Consider the following 25,365-nt stretch of genomic DNA (forward strand, 5'->3'; position numbering starts at 1 on the left):
CCCCCCACTCGGGGGACCCGCTGCGTCGCGGGGAGACGTCCCCCGCGCCGCTACAACTGACCCCGACGCCCTCCCACCTCTCCCTGAGGGGGCGGACGTCGCACGACGGCGCTGGGGACGTCCCCGCGCCATCCTCCTCCTCGCGGAGCCCGGGTCTCTTTCCCGGGCCCGCTCGGCCTCCTCCTTCTGGGACATTACTGTCTTGCAGAAGGAGGCGACCCCTTTCCACGACCTCTGGCTCCCGGTCAAGTGGTCGAACAAGACCGAAAGCGAGAGGTCCCACCCTTCCACCGCGGCTCTGAGGACACGGCGCGGTCCGGCCCAAGCCGGGCACTCCTCGAGTGTATGTTGCGCCGTGTCCACCTAAAATCACTAACCATGCCCCACCATTCCCCAACAAACTCCCAACCGTTGGTCACCGTTGGCCAACCGTAAATGCTACTAGGGTATCTGCTTTAAATATTTATTCCGCTGCATTTGCAGAATCCATAAAAAATATGTGTGTCCCGTATAAAACAATTCTATAAATTCTGTTTCAAATATATATTATTTCATCCAATTCCGTTGGAATCAGTTAAAATCATGATAGGATCAAATAATGAATACTCGGGTGTACATTTGAATGAAATGAACAAAGTATAACCCAAATTAGAATATTGATGAGACCCGACCGGACGTACTACATTGTATATGCTATCTTGAAGGTGTGTGTCTTCTTTTACATATTCTATCCGAGGAGGACCACTCGCAGTCGAAATTCATTCGTCGTTGAGTACGCACCGAATTATTTATCAAGTTTGGTGTTAGTTTAGAGTTTAGACCAGGTGAGTTATCGAAAAGTCAACATTTTTCTTTCCTGATTCCTGAAATTCTTTAGTAACTTTTACATGGAACTCCGTCTTCGATTAGAGTGCGTGACACTCTGTATTATATGATACATAGCATTCAAAAACGTAGAATTGACAAGTTCTTAAATTAAACTTTGAGTATTATGCAAGTGCAACGGTTATACCGAGGCGATGACTTCGAACAGGAGCGACACTTTAACGAAGAATCAATCGAATTCACTAGTTTCGGAGATCAATGGGAAAAGCGAAATCGCCGAATTTTATAATGGGACGAAGGTTCTGGTAACAGGTGGGACAGGTTTCCTGGGGAAATTACTCATCGAAAAATTACTGAGGTATTCCTTCTCAAAGGCAGACATATTCAATTTTTCATATGAATCTTTCATACTTCGATATAACGCGAACAAATAAAATTGCAATTTGTACATTCACGAAAAATTGGCTACTAGCTTTTTATACGAGAAATGTTCAGAGAAATGTCTTCAGCAGAAAAGAAAAAATAATCTTACGTATGTATATGGTAAACATTGTCTCACGAGGTGGCATAATCTTTTCAAACATTCAGACCGAACTTACGTACAAGTCACATAATCGTATAAATGCAAACTGTTACATTATTTCGTGCGTCAATTGTAACGTACTAGTTCAAGAGGTACATCCGGTCATTAAAAACCAATGCCACAGCGTTTCTAATATATGTAACTGGGATTAATTAGTATTTTCATAAATAATGAGAAAGAAGGTGCAATTTCCTCACGTTTCCAGAGGCTATTCTTTTCACTACGTTTACAAAAAATTATGATGTCGATATTATTTTCGGAAAACCTTTCAAAAGTCATTGCTCATACATAATACATTCCCGTCCATGAGCCTCCGGACGCTTATTCAAAGGATGCAGACGATCTTTTTTATTAAAGGACCTATATTATGAATTAAATATGGGACTTACTGATTTTTTCTAATGTAGGGAACAAGTAAAACAAAACTGATCAAGACATCCTATGTTTTCGAAATATTTATAATTGTTTTTATATTTTCTAATTTTTGAAATTTAAGTACGCTAACTATTTTTCAATTTGGTTCTAGCATTTTGTATTTAGTCAAATGGCATATGTATATATTTAATTTTGCATTGAAATATTATCGTATAATAGCTAAACCTAATCAAAATAAAACAATCAATTCAAGCTGGGAAATTTTATTCTTTAATTACCATTTTGTTGAAGATAAGTGAGTGTCCGGTGCTTTATGGACAGGAGGTATGGAAACACTAGATTCGTTTGCCTAAAACCTGGGATTACAAACCGCGACGTTGCTGAATCGTTAAAATTCTTTTCATATAAATAAAATAATCTATATTTTCATGAACTCGTCTATGTTACATAATTGCAGGTCGTGCCCAGGTATTAAAACCATTTACATGTTCGTAAGACCGAAAAAGGGGAAATCCGTGGAAGAACGATTCAAAGAAAACTTCGAGGAAGTTGTATGTAACGTACTGGAACAAATATATGTATAAACAACGACAGAGTAGTATGGTATGGACATGATATTTGGTCCCCTCAGGGTTTCAAATTCATTTACCAATCCTCTCCTTTTTCCACTCTCACCATCGCCTTTTCAGCGGGACCTACTGTTTATGGTGGGTTCCGAACCACCTTTTGCCAACAACACGTGAAAAACACCCCGGGTGGGTCACTTTCCGGTTTTTGACCAGACGGTCACCCATCCTAGTGCCGGTCACGTTCCACGCTGTTTAACTTCGGTGATCTAACGAGAACCGGTGCTTTCAACGGGACTACGGTTGTTGGAACGACAGAGTAGTAATCAATATCTTTTATGGATCTAGATCTACGAAAGATTGAAGAGGGACCAGCCAAATTTTCTAAGCATAATCGTGATGATAGAGGGTGACGCGGCCGAAGATGACTTTGGCATGACACCGGAAGTTAAAGCTACGTTGATGGATACGAATATTATTTTTCACGCTGCTGCAAATGTTCGGTTCAATGAAAAACTTCGTGAGTGTGTGAACACGAACGTGAGAACTACAAGAAGCTTGTTGTTGTGGGCGAAACAGCTGTCAAACTTGAAAGTACACTAACAATTTTCGTAATTATGCATAAAATGTACCACCTCGCCGATTTTGATAGAATTTAAATATGTTGTAAAACTCAACATTCTGAACAACTTTTCTGAACAACTGAGCCTTAGCTTTTAAGATATTTGCGAAAAACTGCAGCTACGTCCACTGTAGTAATCTGATCTCGGCTCGGGTACATCGGTGTGAACCACTATTTACTACTACACTTATTTGTGGCATTTTTCTGATTAGAATAATACTAAAGACGATATAATTTCAACTGTATTTAGTGGTTTAATTGACGATGAAAGTTTCGGGCGCTAGGAAGGACAGTGTATGGGAAAGAAAGATGCTGTCTCTCTTTACACGCGCTGTCCTTCTCCACGTTCGGCTCGGGATCTTCGAAGCTCAAAAATTGTATAGTGTCCGTCTATGAACTTCTTCCGTCTGCAAACGAAGTTCTCAGAGACTTTTGTGTCTATAGAGGATTTACTGTGCATTCTTTAGAATCTTCAGCCTGACATCATATTAAAAGACCATCGAAATCACTGAGCTGGGACCTTTTATGCATAATTACCACATTTTTTTGAAACATTTACAATGAGATAATCTATCTTTAATTAATCCGTTTATAGGCATTCATCTACGTGTCGTCTGCATTCTCGAACTGCCTTAACAAAACGATCGACGAAATCCATTACCCGCCTCCCATTGACGCCGATAAATTGATAACATTGATAGATTGCTTAGACGACGATAGACTCCTAGCAGCAGAACCTTCGTAAGCATTCTCGCAAAAATGACAACGGTGGTTACGATAAATTACAATTGTTGTATCTTGTAGATTGCTACAGAATTGGATGAACACCTACATCTTTACGAAAGCAGCCGCGTAGAATGTTGTACTAAAATACGCGGATGATTTTCCAGTAGGGATCGTTCGACCTTCTAGTGTTACATCAACGGCTGAGGAACCGCTGACACCATGGATAAACAATTACTATGGTACTACCGGTTTAACGCGGGAGCTTCTCTTGGATTGCTGCATACGTCTTACGGCGTACCCGAGTGTATAGCAGAAATCATACCTGCGGATTATGTTATAGCGAACATTGTTGCTGTTGCTTGGGATATTTGGAATAGGTAACAATTGAGGTCGCGTATTCATTTTATTTTCGTGCATTTGTGATTTTATGCAGTATGACAAAATTGGGCGGGTGCAATTTAAAACAATAGGAACATTAGAAGAATTTGAATCCACTGTGATATTATGTTCAATCTATTGAACATATTAAGAAAGAAAATAAATGTCTATTTCCCTCCAGTTTGTTGCAATTTTGGTAGAAAAATATTTGAAATTGTCATTACAGTCACAGGATAAACAAGCTAGAAATTGTGATTGTTAAATTTTTGCTACAAATTGTGATTTTTGATTAATCTTTTTCATACATTACCTAAATAAACGGTTCGGTCCAATTTTAACACTGTTATTAGTTGTTAAAAGGTGTAAGGGAGGTGGTTGGATTGTGAGACAGGTTTTGTTTTTGAGCTATAACTTTCTGCTTGATGAAGATATCAAAGAGTTTCATATACCGTTGGAAAGGCGAAGGAAATACGCAACTTTTGTATGTAAAAAGTTTTGGACATGTTTTTTGGCTTCCTGAAAAAAGTGGTTGGGTTGTGAGTTACTCGGAAAAATCTACTAAAAGTGGTCAAATATAAAGTAGAACCCATGTAACTATGCAAAATTGAATTTTTATTTATTTTAAAGACATTAAGTGACCAAAGGAGTTAAAAAGAATGGCAAAAAGTTGAAAAAAGCAGAGAATGGCGAAGAAAAGTAAAAAAAAATATAATGAATGGATGGATTCAATAATGATCTGCCTCTTCGTCATCCAAGTCGCTGTCACAATGTTTGAATGTGGAAAACGAACGTCTGCCCATATCGGCACACTGCAAATGAACAGGGCGCTGGCATGTGTTGCATTTGATAGAGTTCGAGTTAGAGTTTTTTTTGTTTGAACTAAACAGTTCTCTCAAAAATTGCTTTGTCTAGTCACGCACACCATAAATCGTGTTCAGCTGTTTTTTTACCCTTAGGTAATTTCGAGGACTTGGAGTTTCCTCGACTAGTTCCTACAATGACTATAAATTCAAAAAATAAACCAAAACAAACGTGAAATGACAAATAAACACTTAATTCTAACACAAACAACGATATTTGACAGTTCTAGTTCGTTTCTAGTAAAAAAAAACTAGTGTCTCATAACTCAACCATGATGCCATTGCGAATGTGACAGAAAAAAACAATGTTTTTGTCGTATATGCGCAAAACTCAATATTGCATCGTAAAATGTAAGGAAAACACTAAATGAAAATGCATCACAATCAACTTTTTCAATTGATTCACTCAACAAAATAATGTTCTTAAAAAAATGAGTAAAAGTTTTACACGATGTGTTTACACACGATGTCCGTATCTAATATAAGCAACACGTCTATACACCTCGGTACTAGCACAAAAACTAGCAAACGTCAAAACAAAAATTTGACAGCAGACAGATTGGAATTATCGCGATTGCACGATGGATAAAAACGATTGTCTCACAACCCAACCTCTTCCCCTGCTTATTGTTAGACAGAGTCTGCTTGGTTCGCTCGGTTTAGCCCGCAATTTCCATTGTCGACTTGCATCTGTAAACAGTATCGTTTAAGACATCGTATGACTTTAAATAGTAATAACTACCCGTAAGTTGTAACAGTTGATTTAATCTAGTAATTCAGAAATGTTGAAAATGTCTTCCTTGCTGTTGTAGGGAAATTCTTACTCGACGAATTAATGAAGGTAAGTAATGAGGGCAAAATCTGGTTAAGAAGTCTCTACATTGTTTATACACGCAAACGTCAATGGAAATTGCGGGCTAGAATGTTGAAAGAAAGCAGACTCTGTCTAAGTACACACGTATACATATACAGTGACTCGACAACTTTTTCTAATACTGTACTATAACATTTGAACTTTTCTGGGAAGTTAGAGCAAGTAGTTTACTAGGGGATGTGAGAAGAAATTTTTTAACTTCCCGATTTTATAGGGAAGTTATTGTAATGACCCCGAAAATCGAAAATCGATTTTTTAGCAGATATTCGCGTTTCATGGTCATTGCAGTCATTTTAGACTATTTTCAGCAAAATGTTCGTATGTGTGTGGGTGTGTGTGCGTATGTATGTCCGTGAGTATGGTATCAAATTTTTCGTTAACGTTTTCTGAAAAAGTAACAACGCGATCAGAATGATGAATGGTGCAATCGATATGCCCCGTCGTAACTTAGAGCTGATTATATTTTGGTCCACTTTGGTCCAGTAGTTTTCTAGATTTTTAGTTTTTTTCGAAAGGAGTTCATTCAACAATGCAATTTATACGAGAGAACGGAAAGTTTCCACCGAAGAAACAAACGTAATTACACCAAAAATTTTTGTTTTCATTTTTTTTTAATTTAAAAAAATTTTTTTAATTTAAAAAAAATATTTTTTTTGTACCTTACGCTAATGTTTCCGCATACAATAATCGAAAATTATCCCAATGCAGGTGTTACGTACGGAGGCTTTGCCTACGTGACTTTTACTCCCTTCTTGCAACCACGTGTTCGTCCAGGAGGTCCAGCTCGCATGCCCAAATAAACAGTTTTCCCCTTATGGGAAAGTGCGTACATCTGGGAAACTTATACAATCCTCCAGATTTTCGGTTATCCCCACTACCATTTTTAGAGCAATGTGACTGGTACATAAAGGGATCGAGCTTGGCCACCACTGGCTTAGTTGAAGACTGATCACGTAACTGTACGCGTCTAGTGAGATTGGGTCTGATTCCCTCTCGATAATTTTAACTCGAGAGAAGTTTAGAAACGCGGTTTGAAAGGCAAGTCATTTCATTTACCCCCGCATTTCTCAGGACGTGAAAATCGAGAGTTCGGGAATTAGCTTCCGCGAAACATACGATACAGTACAAGTGTATTCCATCTATCTAAAAGAATATATTGTAGTCTTTATCTTATATAATTGAGAGTCTTCAATATCTTATTCTACTTCTTTTAAATCCCAGTAGCTAGTATTTCATTCATAACGATAAACCTTTACCGCTTGAGGTTTATCACAATTCTATACTAGAGGGTTATTGTTGCTCGCTCGCTTCGCTCGCTCGCGAGTAGGATTGTTTTTGCGAGCTCGCTTTGCGAGCTCGCGGATAGGACTGCTCTTGCGAAAGGGTTAGTGGTACGCATGGCTAGTAGTACCTATAGCTATTAATGTTTTTTTTTTATTTGGTGTGTGACTCTCCATGAGCCACACAAAGAACTTCCCGATTCGTTAGTAGCAGTATATTATTATCATTATTAAGTGTACATTTTAAGAAGATTATACGTTTTCAGGGAAATTCAATAGTTTTCTACTTATCAAAATGTTTGCTATATGGCGTCGCATTAAACCAACATCGTATGCTCGTTGCTCGCTTGGTTCCTTGTTATAGCATACTAATGTTGCAAAATAAATTGTCTTAATTAGTTTTTTGCAAACGATACAACTCCTCATTATCCGGGTTTGCAGTATTGATCTTGGTTTTCTTCGATACTGTTAATTTAAATTGTCCCAAAATATATAAACCGCGCTCAATTTTGAAACTCTGCTCAGTGCTACATGCAACATTTATAAAGTTCGCCTTTCTGATTTTTTAAAATCCAAACATACTTTCTCGTATGTTTGTCCCTGACTTTTATGAATCGTAATCGCTTCAGCAGGAACCACTGGAAATTGACTACGTGTGATTTGATATTTTTCCTCACTCGACATATTTACTTGATTCGAGATTTTTATTATTGGTGTAAAATTTTGATGAATATTTGCATTTTTCATATAATCACGATAACGAGTTCTTACTTTCACTCCTACTCTGTCCAATTGAAAATCTAACCACAATATAGACGGAATTTCAGTATTCTCTTGAAAAGTAATAAATTTTAATATTCCGCATGTGTGTGTGCTCCATTAACCAATCCGTTTTCAACATTAATGTTATTAATAATTATCATATTGTTTATATTAATTTTCAATTTAATCTCAGTTAATAATTAGTTTTGAACTGATTGTTTTTTTAACGATTGTAATATAAATTTTTTTTGTACTTTCATCGATATTCTTTGAAAATGTATTCTTGGAAGTAGAGATGATTAACTCACTCTTGCATTGGGATAATTTTCGATTATTGTAAGCGGAAACATCGTCGTAAGGTACAAAAAAAATTAAAAAAAAATTTTTTTTTTAATTTTAAAAAAATCGAAAAAAAATTTTTTTGTGTAATTACGTTTGTTTCTTCGGTGGAAACTTTCCGTTCTCTCGTATAAATTGCATTGTTGAATGAACTTCTTTCGAAAAAACTAAAAAACTGTTTGACCAAAATGGACCAAAATCTAATCAGCTCTAAGTTACATCGGGGCACATCGATTGCATCATTCATCATCCTGATCGCGTTGTTACTTTTTCTGAAAACGTTAACGAAAAATTTGATTACATAGAAACGGCCATACGCACACACACACACACACACACACACACACACACACACACACACACACACACATACGAACATTTTGCTGAAAATAGTCTAAAATGACTGCAATGACCATGAAACGTGAAGATCTGCTAAAAAATCGATTTTCGATTTTCGGGGTCATTACAATAACTTCCCTATAAAATCGGGAAGTTAATAAAGTTACGAGAGCTGATCTTCCTATACCTTACCTCTTTCCGAAATCCTAGTGACACCCGGTGATGAAATTCGGCTGGTTCACGAATTCCTATCTAGTGGCGAACCGGTGGTGAAACAGACATCGGCTAGTCCACGACACCCTCTGTTTTTCCTCACCTAGTGACACCCGGTGATGAAACAGGCATCGGCTAGTTCACGAAAACCTATACTGTGACACCCGGTGATGAAACAGGCACCGGCTAGTTCACGACAATCCTGTTCATACGAACAAACCTCGGCCACGTCTATCCGCCAGCCCTCGGCTCGTAACACAGGAGTGAGTTAATCATCTCTACTCCCAAGAATACATTTTCAAAGAATATCGATGAAAGTACAAAAAAAAATTTATATTACAATCTTTAAAAAAACAATCAGTTCAAAACGAATTATTAACTGAGATTAAATTGAAAATTAATGTAATCTATATGATAATTATTAATAACATTGATGTTGAAAACGGATTGGTTAATGGAGCACACATGCGGAATATTAAAATTTATTACTTTTCAAGAAAATACTAAAATTTCGTCTATATTGTGGTTAGATTTTCAATTGGCCAGAGTAGGAGTGAAAGTAAGGACTCGTTATCGTGATTATATGAAAAATGCAAATATTCATCAAAATTTAACACCAATAATAAAAATCTCGAATCAAGTAAATATGTCGAGTGAGGAAAAATATCAAATCACACGTAGTCAATTTCCAGTGGTTCCTGCTGAAGCGATTACGATTCATAAAAGTCAGGGACAAACATACGAGAAAAGTATGTTTGAATTTTAAAACATCAGAAAAACGAACTTTACAAATGTTGTATGTAGCACTGAGCAGAGTTTCAAAATTGAGCGCGCGGTTTATATATTTTGGGACAATTTAAATTAACAGTATCGCAGAAAACCAAGATCAATACTGCAAACCCGGATAATGAGGAGTTGTATCGTTTGCGAAAAACTAATTAAGACAATTTATTTTGCAACATTAGTATGCTATAACAAGAAACCAAGCGAGCAACGAGCCTGCGATGTTCGTTTAATGCGACGCCATATAGCAAACATTTTGATAAGTACAAAACTATTGAATTTCGCTGAAAACGTATAATCTTCTTAAAACGTACACTTAATAATGATAATAATATACTGCAACTAACGAATCGGGAAGTTCTTTGTGTGGCTCGTGGAGAGTCACACACCAAATAAAAAAAACATTAATAGCTATAGGTACTACTAACCATGCGTACCACTAACCCTTTCGCAAAAATAACCCTACCCGCGAGCGAGCGAAGCGAGCGAGCAACAATAACCCTCTAGTTCAAAAATTGCAATTCATCCGAATTGTAGAAAAAATACTAAAAGTTGCATTCTACAACTTTTTTATGTGGGCCTATATTGAAAATTTAAACAATACGTTTTGTAGATTTGTGTCAGTTATATGCACTGTGAAAGTATTTTTTAATTACAGAGTTCATGTATTCATTGAGTCGAAAAAACAATACAATTTAAGCGATGTTCTATGTAAGAACATTAGACATTCGAGAAACAATAGACATCCCAGAAAAATAAATTTTATAAATTCTGTTTTCGACAGGATTATTTCATCCAATTCCGTTGAAGTCAGTGAAAATCATGATGGGATCAAATAATGAATACTCGGGACTACATTTCAATGAAACGAGGAAATGAATTAACTATGTAAATTAGAATGTTGATGAGACCGGACTGCACGTATGTTACATTGTATATGCACTCTTGAAGATGTGTGCATTCACTCATCTATTGCTTACGAGGAGGTTTAGTTATAGTTGAAATTTATTCGTCGTTGAGTACGCACCGAGTCATTTATCGCGTTTGGTGTTAGTTTAGAGTTCAGTCCAGGTGAGTGATCGAAAAATCAACATTTTTCTTTCCTGATTCCTGAAATTCTTTAGTAACTTTTATATGGAACTCTGTCTTTGATTAGAGTGCGTGACACTCTCTGTATTATACATAGCATTGAAAAACGTAGAATTGACAAGTTCTCATATTAAACTTTGAGTATTGTGCAAGTGCAACAGGTATACCGAGGCGATGACTTCCAACAGGAGCGACACGTTAACGAAGAATCAATCGAATTCACTAGTTTCGGAGATCAATGGGAAAAGCGAAATCGCCGAATTTTATAATGGGACGAAGGTTCTGGTAACAGGTGGGACAGGTTTCCTGGGGAAATTACTCATCGAAAAATTACTGAGGTATTCCTTCTCAAAGGCAGACATATTCAATTTTTCATATTAATCTTCCATACTTCGATATAACGTGAACAAGTATAATTTCAATTTGAACATTCACGAAAAATAGGCTACTACCTTTTTATACGAGAAATGTTCAGTGAAATGTCTTCAGCAGAAAAGAAAAAGTAATCTTACGTATGTATATGGTAAACATTGTCTCACGAGGTGGCATAATCTTTCCAAACATTCAGACCGAACTTACGTGCAAGTCACATAATCGTATACATTAATGTGAATGTAAACTATTGAAGTTGAAATTGAAGTTGACATGGAAAAATTGATGTTGAAATTGAAATTGAAGAGTGAAACTAACGAATTGAATTGAAAAATTGAAGTTGAAAATGAAGTTGAAGAGTTGATATTGAAATTGAAGTTGAAATTGAAAAATTGACATTGATATTGATACGACAGTAATGGTGTTTTAGAGTTATTTAAATTGAAATATCTCCTGAACTACTAACTTTTCGAAATACATAGGTTAGTATTTTTTTATAACGAATGTCGAGTTGCATCGATTGATGTACTACAAAATACCTCATTCCATTAAAAAAATATTGATGACCTTGGAATCTCATTAAAAAATGACCTCGAAAAATTTTTCCCCTACACCGTTGCATGTGGCTCTTCAAACAGTGTAACTTCGCCCTAAGAAGTTGTTTTGTATGTACAACGAAAAGTAACGTAGATATTTAAGTGTTCTATTTCTTCGGACTCACCCTGTATATTACTAATTTATTTATTGCATGATTTTGTTTTTGCTAATACATTAATTACTTCAGAAAAATTAGATTATTTTAGTTCTTGATCGTGTTGGGGCCCTCTCAATCGCGGGGACCCGGTGCATAGCATCCGCCACACCTCCCCCCCCCCCAGATGGCCGGCACTGTTTCTAAATATTGATTATTGTTTTTATATTTTCTAATTTTTGAAATTTAAGTACGCTAAATATTTTTCAATTTGGTTCTAGCATTTTATATTTACTCAAATGGTACATGTATATATTTAATTTTCCATTGAAATATTATCGTATAATAGCTAAATCTAATCAAAATAAAACAATCAATTCAAGCTGGGAAATTTTATTCTTTAATTACCATTTTGTTGAAGATAAGTGAGTGTCCGGTGCTTTATGGACAGGAGGTATGGAAACACTAGATTCGTTTGCCTAAAACCTGGGATTACAAACCGCGACGTTGCTGAATCGTTAAAATTCTTTTCATATAAATAAAATAATCTATATTTTCATGAACTCGTCTATGTTACATAATTGCAGGTCGTGCCCAGGTATTAAAACCATTTACATGTTCGTAAGACCGAAAAAGGGGAAATCCGTGGGAGAACGATTCAAAGAAAACTTCGAGGAAGTTGTATGTAACGTACTGGAACAAATATATGTATGAACAACGACAGAGTAGTAATCAATATCTTTTATGGATCTAGATCTACGAAAGGTTGAAGAAGGAGCAGCCAAATTTTCTAAGCAAAATCGTGATGATAGAGGGTGACGCGGCCGAAGATGACTTTGGCATGACACCGGAAGTTAAAGCTACGTTGATGGATACGAATATTATTTTTCACGCTGCTGCAAATGTTCGGTTCAATGAAAAACTTCGTGAGTGTGTGAACACGAACGTGAGAACTACAAAAAGCTTGTTGTTGTGGGCGAAACAGCTGTCAAACTTGAAGGTACACTAACAATTTTCGTAATTATGCATAAAATGTACCACCTCGCCGATTTTGATAGAATTTAAATATGTTGTAAAACTCAACATTCTGAACAAACTTTTCTGAACAACTGAGCCTTAGTTTTTAAGATATTTGCGAAAAACTGCAGCTACGTCCACTGCAGTAATTTGATCTCGGCTCGGGTACATCGGTGTGAACCACTATTTACTACTACACTTATTTGTGGCATTTTTCTGATTAGAATAATACTAAAGACGATATAATTTCAACTGTATTTAGTGGTTTAATTGACGATGAAAGTTTCGGGCGCTAGGAAGGACAGTGTATGGGAAAGAAAGATGCTGTGTCTCTTTACACGCGCTGTCCTTCTCCACGTTCGGCTCGGGGTCTTCGAAGGTCAAAAAGATAGTGTCCGTCTACGAACTCTTCCGCCTGCAAACGAAGATCTCCGAGACCTTTGCGACTATAGAGGATTTACTGTGCATTGAATTTTTACGTGCACGTACAGGCAAAATTCACGATAGTAGTAGCTGTAGTTTTTCGCAAATATTCGGAAAAAGTTTTTTAGAATCTTCAGCCTGACATCATATTAAAATACCATCGAAATCGCTGAGCTGGGACCTTTTATGCATAATTCCCACATTTTTTTGAAACATTTATAATGAGATAATCTATCATTAATTAATCCGTTTACAGGCATTCATCTACGTGTCGACTGCATTCTCGAACTGCCTTAACAAAACGATTGACGAAATCCATTACCCGCCTCCCATTGACGCCGATAAATTGATAACATTGATAGATTGCTTGGACGACGATAGACTCCTAGCAGCAGAACCTTCGTAAGCATTCCCGCAAAAATGACAACAGTGGTTACTATAAATTACAATTGTTGTATCTTGTAGATTGCTACAGAATTGGCCGAACACCTACATCTTTACGAAAGCAGCCGCGGAGAATGTTGTACTGAAATACGCGGATGATTTTCCAGTAGGGATCGTTCGACCTTCTATTGTTACATCAACGGCTGAGGAACCGCTGACAGCATGGATAAACAATTACTATGGTATTACCGGTTTAACTCTGGGATCTTATCTTGGATTGCTGCGTGCGTCTTACGGCGTACCCGAGTCTAAAGCAGAAATCATACCTGCGGATTATGTTATAGCGAACATTGTTGCTGCTGCTTGGGACATTTGGAATAGGTAACAATTTTGGTCGCGTATTCATTTTATATTTCATGCATTCGTGATTTTATGCAGTTATGACAAAAATGGGCGGGTGCAATTTAAAACAATAGGGACATTAGAAGAATTTGAAGCCTCCGTGATATTATTTTCAATCTATTGAACACTAGGCGGGAGTTGTTGCTCGCTCGCTTTGCGAGCTCGATTAGCGAACATCGATTGGTGAACATCCGCGTCGGCTACGCACATTAATACCGCCCGCGCAACAGTTTACTTGCGAGAAACTTGCTACGTCGCGTCGTCCATCTGGCGGTGACCGCGGTAGGTGACGCCGTCGTGGCCCTCTTGCGGCGGTCGCGGTGTGAGTAGTCTGATTTTTTCCCGAATTTTCATGTGGCCGGGCAACTTTTCCAATTTTTTAAAATGGAAAAACCTGATTTGGACTACAACGAACATGTAAAAAAAAATTAGCCAAATCGGTCCAGCCGTTCTCCCGTGATGTCGTGACCAACGAACAGCATTTGATTTTTATTATATAGATATTAAGAAAGAAAATAAGATAATTATACAGAAAAGTACTGCCCACTCCGATTTTGATGAAATTTAAATATGTTATGCAGCAACACATTCTGAACAGCTTTTTCCTTTTCCAATATGGGGGAGGGGTCGCTTTTAGTTTTCGAGATATTAGCAAAAAACTATCGCGAATACTGTATTGAATTTTTCGTATTCTTGCACACTCCGCGGCAACGTAAGCCTGTCTCGGTGCGGCGTTTGTTTACATTTTGACGCTGTGGAGGTGAGAGAGAAAACAAGGTCTCACTCTGGTCATGCATATATAGGGTGAGCTTTCAATTTTGAAAGAATACTTCTGTATTTCCGCATGAGCGTGGTCGGGCCGGCCTTAAGGGGGTCGTCTCCTAGTAGATGACAGTCGAGCGTGAACACTCACACACCGCTAGAGTACACTCACACACCGCTAGACCACTTATACGTACGCGAGAATTGCTAGGATCAGGGAAATGGGTTCTGATTTCTCGATAATGCAAAGACGAGGGTTTTTATTAGTCAAAATCGCTAGATAAAAGATCAATCTAGCGCGCTGTTTGCTTCAAAAGTCGTTCTTTTACGTTTCCGAGCAATGATTTTGCAATATTCGGCTGCATGTTGCCCGTCGGAGAGGCTAGTACGCCGGCGTGACTGTAGCACCATCTGACGGGCAACATGCGACGGGCAACATGCAGCCGAATATTGCAAAATCATTGCTCGGAAACGTAAAAGAACGACTTTTGAAGCAAACAGCGCGCTAGATTGATCTTTTATCTAGCGATTTTGACTAATAAAAACCCCCGTCTTTGCATTAGCGAGAAATCAGAACCCATTTCCCTGATCCTAGCAATTCTCGCGTACGTATACGTGGTCTAGCGGTGTGTGAGTGTACTCTAGCGGTGTGTGAGTGTTCACGCTCGACCGTCATCTGCTAGGAGACGGCCCCCTTAAGGCCGGACCTCTCCGCCCCCCACCACCTAACCCTAACTAATTCTGATCTCATGATTCTTCCATTACTGGTTCAAATTCTGTATGACGGCTATATAGAATGAAAAGATTATGCGATCAGAATTAGTTAGGGTTACGTAGTGGGGGGCGTAGAGGCATACGAAAATGTAGGAGTAGTCTTTCAAAACTGAAAGCTCACCCTATATATGTATGTATGGTCAGAGTGAGACCCTGTTTTTTCTCTCATCTCCGCAGCGTCTTTACAAGCAATATGTAAACAAACGCCGCGCCGGGACAAGCTTAGTTACCGCGGAGCGTGCAAGAATACGAAAAATTCAATACAGTATTAGCGATAGTTTTTTGCAAATATCTCGAAAACTAAAAGCGACCCCCCTATATTGGAAAAGGAAAAAGTTGTTCAAAATGTCAATATCTATAACATATTTAAATTTTGTCAAAATCGGAGTGGGCAGTACTTTTCTGTATAATTACCGAAAATAAATGTCTATTTCCCTCCAGTTCGTTGCAATTTTGATAGGAAAATATTTGAAATTGTCATTACAGGCACAGGATAAAAAAGATAGAAATTGTGATTGTTAAATTTTCGTTACAAATTGTGATTTTTTATTAATCTTTTTCCTACATTACCTAAATAGACGGTTCGGTCCAATTTTAACACTGTTATTAGTTGTTAAAAGGTGTAAGGCAGGTGGTTTGTTTGTGAGACGGGTTTTGTTTTTGGGCTGTAACCTTTTGTTTGACGAAGATATCAAAGAGTTTTATATATCGTTGGAAACGCGAAGGAAATACGCAGCTTTTGTACGGAAAATGTTTAGTGATTAGATCGACAAGTAAAATTTCATGTCCAATTTTCCGGGGACATGTTTTTTGGCTTCCTGAAAAAAGTGGTTGGGTTGTGAGACACTCGGAAAAATCAACTGAAAGTGGTAAAATATAAAGTAAAACCCATGTAACTTTAAGCAAAAATGAATTTTTGTTTATTTTAAAGACATTAAGTGGCAAAAGAAGTGAATTTTTGATTTGAGATGATGTGAAATGATTTTGTAGAAAAGTTGCAGCGAAATTGGAGCAAAAGCCAAGTATACTGGACGAAGAAAGGGTACCTGTTTACAACTCGGTGGCTTCACCTCAAAATCCACTCGATTGGCAGACGTATATGAAATACGGTATCCAATATGGCTTGGAAATCTGCTCCGTTAAGCAAATTTGGTACTACATGATATGGACGACTAGATACATAAGTCTCTATCAAATATTCGTCTTTTTCTTGCACACAATACCGGCGCATATTGTGGACACAATTGCACGCCTTCTGGGTCGGAAACCTATGTATGTTCGATACTATATATACGTATAACAATACACGAAACAAACGATTCGTTATTTTCATTAAAAAACAATTTTATATTTTTCAGGTTAGTAGATACCTACCGGAAAATAGATAAATTTAGTTCCGTGGTACATTTTTTCTCGACGCTGGAGTGGGACTTCCGGAACGAGAACGTTCGGAAAATGTGGTCGAAATTAAACAGTGTCGATCGGAAACTTTTTAACTTCAACGTCGAGAACTTGGATTGGCAATTCTATTTATACAACAACATTAAAGGCATTCGTGTATACTTGGTCAATGATCCGATAAATGAAGAATCGCTGAAGAAAGGACGTGCTAAATATGCCAAGTAATATATGCCAACAGTACTACAATTTCTACGATTAATAATGCATTCGATTTAATTATACATAATCGTTTTACATTTCAGGCTACAGGTCGCGCATTACACGGCATTTACATTATATGCGATGTTACTTCTATGGATCGCCGTATCTTCTGTATCATTTCTTTGGTCCATCTGTTCTTTGTCGCAAGCGATTAAGGCTGTCGTTTTTGTAATTATTTATTCCAGCTCGATTAGCGTCAAAGCACGAGACACTATCGCACAATACGTGACATTGAAGATGTTTAACACTTCTTCTTAATCTCTGTTTTCTCATGCGTGGGACGATCTTGTGTTAGAAATTGTTTTGTTTGAAACTCTTAACTGTTTTCCATATGTTCATTAAAATAAAATACTTGACGAATCTAGTTGTATTTTAATATTGTCGTAATACCGGGTGAGTCCGAAGAAACAGAACACCTAAATATCTCCGTTACTTTTCGTTGTACAAAAAAACTTCTTCGGACAAAGTTACACTGTTTGAATGGCCACATTTAACGGTGTAAGGGAAAAAATTTTCCAGGTCATTTTTTTACAAGATTTCAAGGTCATTGGTATTTTTTTTAATGGAATGAGGTACATTTTAATACTTCAATCGATGCAGCTGGACATTCGTTATAAAAAAGTACTGACCCATGTATGTCGAAAAGTTAGTAGTTCAGGAGATTTTCCAATTTAAATAACTCTAAAACACCATTACTGTCGTACTAACAATAAGACGTTAGCGTTTAACTTGCTAGTGTAAATTGAAAAGTTGAAATTGAAGAGTTGAAATTAACGAAATGAATTTGAAAAATTGAAGTTGAAATGGAAGAGTAGAAATTGAAGTTGAAATGGAAGCCTTGAAATTGAAGTTGAAATTAAAGTTGAAATGGAAAAATTGAGGTTGAAATGGGAGAGTTAAAATTGAAGTTGAAATTAAAGTTGAAATGGAAAAATTGAAGTTGAAAATGAATTTGAAGAGTTGATATTGAAATTGAAATTAAAGTTGAAATGGAAAAATTGAAGTTGAAGAGTTGATATTGAAATTGAAATTAAAGTTGAAATGGAAAAATTGAAGTTGAAGAGTTGATATTGAAATTGAAATTAAAGTTGAAATGGAAAAATTGAAATTGAAGAGTTGATATTGAAATTGAAATTAAAGTAAGAAATGGAAAAATTGAAATTGAAGAGTTGATATTGAAATTGAAGTTGAAATGGAAAATTTGATGTTGAAATTGAAATTGAAGAGTTGAAATTAACGAATTGAAATTGAAAAATTTGTTTGAAACTCTTAACTGTTTTCTTATGTGGGACGATCTTGTGTTAGAAATTGTTTTGTTTGAAACCCTTAACTGTTTTCCACAGGACGATCTTGTGTCACAAATTGTTTTGTTTGAAACTCTTAACTGTTTTCCATATTCATTAAAATAAAATACTCAACGAAGCTAATTGTATTTTAATATTTTCGTAATATATACGAATCTGTTGAAGTGTGCGCTCTGTTCATGGCCTGCGGACGCATCCTAACATAGTTGACGTATCTTGACATAGATGGCGTCTATGGGAAACTAGTTGTAGAAATGAGAGGGTGAAGGGGTCACCCAAGTGGAGTGACGAGACGATCCACCGTCTCTTCGCACGCGGTGTACCGAGATTTTGACTCAGGGTCACCAGTGTAGGTAAATGTGGTCGTGAGCCTACACACTTACGTGGAAACTCTCTCTATGAGGAATGTCGAGGAGGAAAGTAAATGTTCACAGTTATCACCGATCACCTCGATTTATTCGTGGTGAAGTCACCAATAGCACACAGATACTATAACCCGAATGATTACACAAAGTTTGAAAAAAGAGAAACCACAACGTGGTGAACAAGTATTATATAATCTTGAAGATAACGCAGGAGCGCAGAACAATACGTACTTCATGTACGAGATCGTGAAACGAACAAGTCGAGCACAATGGCTCACGAGAGCGTTTGACTCTCAAGACTCTTGTGCGCAGGCGCGGAGCCTCGTGATTGGACGAGTGCAGCGCCGAGCCCACATAGTGTGGGAATGCTCACGACAAATAATCACGTCGGGGTCACCAATGTGGCAATGCTGGTATACATTGTGACGTGGCAGTTTTGCCGACGGTATCCGATACCGATTATCGGAAGACCGGGTCACCCTCTGGCAGCCACATACGCGGGAGGCGCCGTGGCGAGCGCTCGCCCTGGGTGTGAACGAGACCCATGGGCCAGTTCTTATAGTTTGTGCGTCGCGCCAATTTGCGCGACGCGTGTCTGCAGGACCGTAGTTTCCTTAACATATTTTGTGAATTTTGTTTCTTTTTATGAAAATGGTACCAAAATTATACAGGGTGTTTACCTACAGGTGGGAGAAAATTTAAGGGGTGGTTCTCGACGATAATATAAGACGAAAATGAAGAATAAAAAAATTGCGATTTCGGCTTCGTTATTTAGTTATTAACAATTAAAAATCCGCCTAAAATGCTGCAACACTTCTAACAAAAGTATACGTTGCGTACGTCAGACAGGCGCGCGACAGTCTCGTATCAAGTGACAAACGCATGCATACCTTGGTTCTCATTTGGGGCCCCAGCGAGGTGAAAATGTTTAAAAAATCGGTGGACGACATTGAACCTACCTACTCGTTAAAATCCACAAGGGCATTTTTAATATCCGCCCTATGGAATTATCGAGTAGAAGGGGTCAATGCCCTTTCACTTTTAAATTCTTCTCACACATATTCACAAATCCTTATCCTGCACTATAATTGTTCATAACACCGTACCTAATATACTGGAATAAATGCTCTAGCACTATTTACAATATCATACACACGCACTACGAGTTTACAGAGTCATGCGATTTCTGCGAACGGAAATCTTCGACCCGTGTGAGAAGAACCGTCCGTACAAGCTAACATCTGTATGCACACTGATTCAAGACAGCTGATGAGGTCGATGCCAGATCGATAAAACAAATGAAGATCTACAGCAAACTACCGCCCAAACATCGCGCGTTGCTATACCAATACATTGTCTATCCTGTTTTCACGAATTTCGTGATTCTTTCTCATTCTGTCTGTGACCGCGAAATATCTCATGTGTGTGCATTGACCACATTAGCTGTCTTGAATCAGTGTGCATACGGATACTAGCTTGTACGGACGACTCTTCTCGCACGCGTCGAAGATTTCCGTTCGCAGAAATCGCATGACTCTGTAAACTCGTGGTGCGTGTGTATGATATTGTAAATAGTGCTAGAGCATTTATTCCAGTATTTATTTATTCCAACATTTTCACCTCGCTGGGGCCCCAAATGAGAACCAAGGTATGCATGCGTTTGTCACTTGATACGAGGCTGTCGCGCGCCTGTCTGACGTACGCAACGTATACTTTTGTTAGAAGTGTTGCAGCATTTTAGGCGGATTTTTAATTGTTAATAACTAAATAACGAAGCCAAAATCGCAATTTTTTTATTCTTCATTTTCGTCTTATATTATCGTCGAGAACCACCCCTTAAATTTTCTCCCACCTGTAGGTAAACACCCTGTATATGGTGCAAGAAATATTCGTATAGAGTCAAATAGAATTATTTTTTTAGATATCTTTGTACGAAATACTGCCTCTAAATAACATTGTATGGATAGGAGCCGTCGAAAATTAGTTTAATTAGTTAATACTTTTATCTTGTTACTACCTCTACTTTAATAATTGCAGTCAATAATGCTGTCGAGCATTACAAGTATGGGATAAATAAGTAAAAAAATTAATTTTCTGTTTCCTACTAAGGATCTTAATAAGAACGATTGAATTTTGTAATTACACAACATAACAGAATATTTTTTAAGAATCATTATTTTATATATAACGCAATAATGTTCAAATTACTTTTAAATTCCAATACATTTGTAGAATATTACATAGTAATTACTTTCATTTTTCCTACATCTATAAACTATCGATTATATTGTAAACAATTATTACAATGGTGATAATAAGGAAAATAAGAATGCAATAAGAGAATTATATATAGTGGTACGGGGATGACGAACAGGTGTTCAATATCATCTCTGGCAGGAACCGTCCTAGATAAACGAACAGAGCTACCCTAGATAAATCTACATAACTGTTTAGGTTAATTTAGGGCCCAAACGTACGCACGACCAACTGGTCGTTGACAAAATACGAATGTTCACTTGAAGGGTACTGACAAGTACCACCCGTCATTGCAGGGCTATATAAGCCCTTACATTTCTGCTCTCGTGGGCTAGTACTGTCGTAATCGCGAATAGTGTCGCGTCGTGCTGCATCTCGGAAGTCAACTATCAGTGAGATCGGACGTTCGTTCCTTTTGAATCAAAGTTTAACCGCGTACAGATTCCGCGAGTTCAGTGTAAAATCTGTTGGGCGGTGACAAGGTTGCTCCGAGTCCCCCGCATTGCCAGTGCGTCAACACCGTGCATCTTAGCTTAGGTAATATCACCTTTCAATTTCTTTATGTTCTAAATTCAGTCCATTCGCGACACAAATACACTTGTAATACGAAATTCTATAGTAAGAATATATTTGTCTTCTTTAATAATTAACTCAAATTCATTAAACCCATAATTATTGTCCAATATCCTAATCAAGTAATTGAACGTCCCCAAATGATACAATCTTACCGCTCGGATTGTATCAATTAAATTATTCTAGTTACGAGGCTTACTAATTATCCTAGCGATTCCCTGATTAAGCATCAGGTTCTTTCGCGACATTCCAATTGTCCAAACAGAGATTTATTCAACCTAGCGGCTCCCCAGTTTCGCATTGGGTTCGTCCGCATCCTAACAGCTCCCTGATTTCGCATCAGGTTCGTCTGTGCTATTATACAACCTCCTAGCAGCTCCCCGGTTTTGCATCGGGTTCGTCTGCGTTTGACTCCATTCCTAGAGGCTCCCTGACTTCGCGTCAGGTTCGTCCTCGCTGTCAATAATCCTAGCGGCTCCCCAATTTCACATTGGGTTCGTCCGCGTTCCTTAACTAACAAATTTATATCATACTCCTAGCGTAATAACCCTTCGCCGGCCACTCGTGCTGCTCGCGGCCCTGGCTCGTAACAGTAGTATTATAAGGCAATTACAGAATAGGTAATGTCAGCATTCTACTATATCATTCTTCTTCAACTTGACGAATATCTCGTCGATTGTGGAACTTTTAGCGCTGTGGTATATCAGATCACTGTAACTTTCACGTTTCATTCATTCACTCCATTCGCGCATTACGTGTATTTAATATGATTCTTAAATTGAAAAATTTTATTTTTTACGCCTTCCTAATGTGTTCGTTTTTATAGTTTTCTTATTACATTTCGATATACAGTAGAGAATAAAAATTTAAAGACACTCTAAAAAAGACGATAACTGTTTCAATATTGTACTATACGATTTGAAATTTTTTGTGAAAGCTAGAGCAATTGGTTTACTATAGGTTGTGAAAAGAAATTTTTTAAATGTTGCATTTTCAACTTCTTTATGTGGGCCTATATTGAAAATTTAAAAAACACGTTCTGTAGATCTGCGTGACTTACATATTTTGAAAATTTCGTCAAGATCGATCGACGTTGCAATGAGCTACAAACGTTTAAGGGTGGTAAAAATTGCAGATTTTCACGATTTTCGGCCTCTAACTGCAATAAATCTAAGTATTCTTACATCTTTCAGTGCCTGTCGTTCTTATTAGCGTATTCGCTCTCTTTACGGCGAACGGGCAGAAGAGAGCCTCTTCGCGATTGCACGCATCCGATGATTTTCGGATGTATTGAAAACTCATAATCGGACAACGTTTCGTACTTTAGACTTGACAACGCTGTAGACATATCGTTCGCAGATATTTTTGCTACAAAAAAGGCCATTCATTGGGTTTTATTATAATATCGTGCAAACCATAGGGCCTCCTCGTTACATTTGCTACGGGCCCCGTGCTGGATTAATCCGGCACTGGCTGTAGAAGTTTTACCAGTCGAACCCGATTCGCATTGGTTCTAGCACCGACGAGATACTATTAAAGACTGCCAGCCTTACGGGAGTTGGCGGGACTCGAATTTTTCGGTGTCCTCTTACGCCCTCTAGGATATATTCTGACTGGAGTGAGAAACAGGAGGCCACCGACGGCATTTCGTCGGTGCAGAAGACACTGTATGTATCGTGTTACCAACGCGCCCGCGCGCTACACTCACCAGCGTACCTTTACTATATCCGTGTGCGCTGCTTGTGCGCTTGTGCCAGCCACAATCTATTTTTAGAACTTGCCATGTTGCCATGCTTTACGGCTTACGGAAACGAAACTGAAATTCGACTGTCGAGCCGTCGAGCGTATGAATCGCAATCCGGAGCTAGCCTTCGAGTCCCCGTGCAGCGAGGATTTTTTTTTATTTTTATTTTTCATTACTTTTTTAATTACATTTTTTAACCTTCCAAAAAATTAAAAATGTTAAAACTATGTTCAAAATATGTATTCATTTTAAATTGAAACGTTTTGTTACTGTCATAATTGCATTAATAAAAATTGGTATATGAGAACACGTTGATGGTATTTATTTGGACTGATTGGAGAATACGAAAATGCAGGAAGTATTTTTTAGTTTCTGAAACAATTTGTAGATTTATTAGTTGTCAAACAAATAATCAAATAAATTGTATAATATACAGGGTGTCACAAAATTAGGTCCGGAGCCGAAAATGGGAGGTTCCTGAGATCATTTCAAGCGACATTTTCCTTTGAAAAAATGTCGTCCGCGGCTTCGTTAACGAGTTATTAACGAAAAACACGGACCAATCAGAGCGCGAGCTAGACGCGTGCAGCCCGGCGCGCCGGCAGCCGAGTGTCGGTGGCACGCCGCGATGTCGTAACGAACAAAAGTTTCTCGATGATGTGAATCCTCGCCAATTTCGATAAACTTTGGATATGTTGTCAATACCATGATTCTCAACAATATTTCCCTTTACAGTTTCTGTCGATCGGCTTTAGTTTACGATATTATTGTAAAAATTTGTAATTGTAAATCGATCGATGTACTATTTCCTATCCGATTTCGATAATCTTTGGATATGTTGTCAATACCATGATTCTGAACAACATTTCCCTTTACAGTTTCTGTCGATCGGCTTTAGTTTACCATATTATTGTAAAAATTTGTAATTGTAAATCGATCGATGTACTATTTCCTATCCGATTTCGATAATATTTGGATATGTTGTCAAGACCATGATTCTGAACAACATTTCCCTTGACGGTTTTTGTCGGTCGGCTTTAGTTTACGATATTATTGTAAAAATTTGTAATTGTAAATCGATCGATGTACATACTATCTCCTCGCCGATGTCGATGAGCTTCATTTCAAAGGAAAAAGATATTTAAAACATCGAATTTATAACATATTTCAAAGTCATCGAAATCGGTGAGGACCCACATCATCGACAACTTTACCCGAACGATAGAAGAAGCACAAACTTATTGAATTAAAAACTCACCTATTCAGCCGTAAATCCATTTGACTACCACATACAACCACCACACTTTTACATAATCTTCGAATCGGTGTTTGCGAGAATCATATGATTCTCGAAAAATCAATGCCATATGATTCTCGAAAAATCAATATCTCCTTGGGAACGATTTCATTTGTTTTAAACGACGCCTTCATCGAATACATTGTACGCTGGGAGAGCACAGTTTCGCGCGGCATTGCGAAGAGCATCGAACTCTTTCCGCGTCGGAGTAAGTAATTTCGTTCGATATCGATACGAGTTATAAAAGTGTGCTACGAGTTCAACAATTATGTAAAAGTGTGGTGGTTGTATGTGGTAGTCAAATGGATTTACGGCTGAATAAGTGAGTTTTTAATTCAATAAGTTTGTGCTTCTTCTATCGTGCGGGTAAAGTTGCCGATGATGTGGGTACTCACCGATTTCAATGACTTTGAAATATGTTATAAATTCGATGTTTTAAATATCTTTTTCCTTTGAAATAAAGCTCATCGAAATCGGCGAGGAGATAGTATGTACATCGATCGATTTACAATTACAAATTTTTACAATAATATCGTAAACTAAAGCCGACCGACAAAAACCGTCAAGGGAAATGTTGTTCAGAATCATGGTCTTGACAACATATCCAAATATTATCGAAATCGGATAGGAAATAGTACATCGATCGATTTACAATTACAAATTTTTACAATAATATGGTAAACTAAAGCCGATCGACAGAAACTGTAAAGGGAAATGTTGTTCAG

At 37.7% G+C, this 25,365-nt stretch overlaps 1 protein-coding gene and 1 pseudogene across 4 annotated transcripts; both read left to right on the forward strand.

Moving 5' to 3' along the window:
- Positions 1-312: 312 nt before the first annotated feature.
- On the forward strand, positions 313-10,291 carry LOC143211213 (fatty acyl-CoA reductase 1-like; annotated as a pseudogene).
- On the forward strand, positions 3,830-17,593 carry LOC143211212 (fatty acyl-CoA reductase wat-like). Of its 4 annotated transcripts, XM_076428677.1 has the most exons (11): positions 3,830-4,074; positions 10,310-10,596; positions 10,768-10,952; positions 12,265-12,358; positions 12,432-12,677; positions 13,374-13,519; positions 13,583-13,743; positions 13,846-13,882; positions 16,430-16,711; positions 16,798-17,061; positions 17,143-17,589. In XM_076428677.1, the coding sequence occupies exons 3-11, from the start codon at positions 10,789-10,791 to the stop codon at positions 17,357-17,359; spliced, it is 1,611 nt and encodes a 536-aa protein (XP_076284792.1). In that variant the 5' UTR covers positions 3,830-4,074; positions 10,310-10,596; positions 10,768-10,788; the 3' UTR covers positions 17,360-17,589. The 4 variants fall into 4 exon arrangements, with proteins under 4 accessions (XP_076284792.1, XP_076284791.1, XP_076284790.1 ...); XM_076428676.1 differs by having other exon boundaries at positions 10,776-10,952; positions 13,583-13,882; positions 17,143-17,588; XM_076428675.1 differs by having other exon boundaries at positions 13,583-13,882; positions 17,143-17,587.
- The last annotated feature ends 7,772 nt before the right edge of the window (positions 17,594-25,365 follow it).

This window comes from Lasioglossum baleicum, chromosome 8 (genome assembly GCF_051020765.1).
Source record: "Lasioglossum baleicum chromosome 8, iyLasBale1, whole genome shotgun sequence".
Taxonomy (NCBI): domain Eukaryota; kingdom Metazoa; phylum Arthropoda; class Insecta; order Hymenoptera; family Halictidae; genus Lasioglossum; species Lasioglossum baleicum.

What these genes read in the sequence shown, in the direction of transcription:
- LOC143211212 (XM_076428676.1), top strand. Translation starts at nt 10,789, where the DNA reads ATGACTTCCAACAGGAGCGACACGTTAACGAAGAATCAATCGAATTCA. An exon ending in CTCCTAGCAGCAGAACCTTC is followed by an intron (nt 13,520 to 13,582) that starts GTAAGCATTCCC and finishes TGTATCTTGTAG; the next exon opens with ATTGCTACAGAATTGGCCGA. An exon ending in GCTTGGGACATTTGGAATAG is followed by an intron (nt 13,883 to 16,429) that starts GTAACAATTTTG and finishes ATGATTTTGTAG; the next exon opens with AAAAGTTGCAGCGAAATTGG.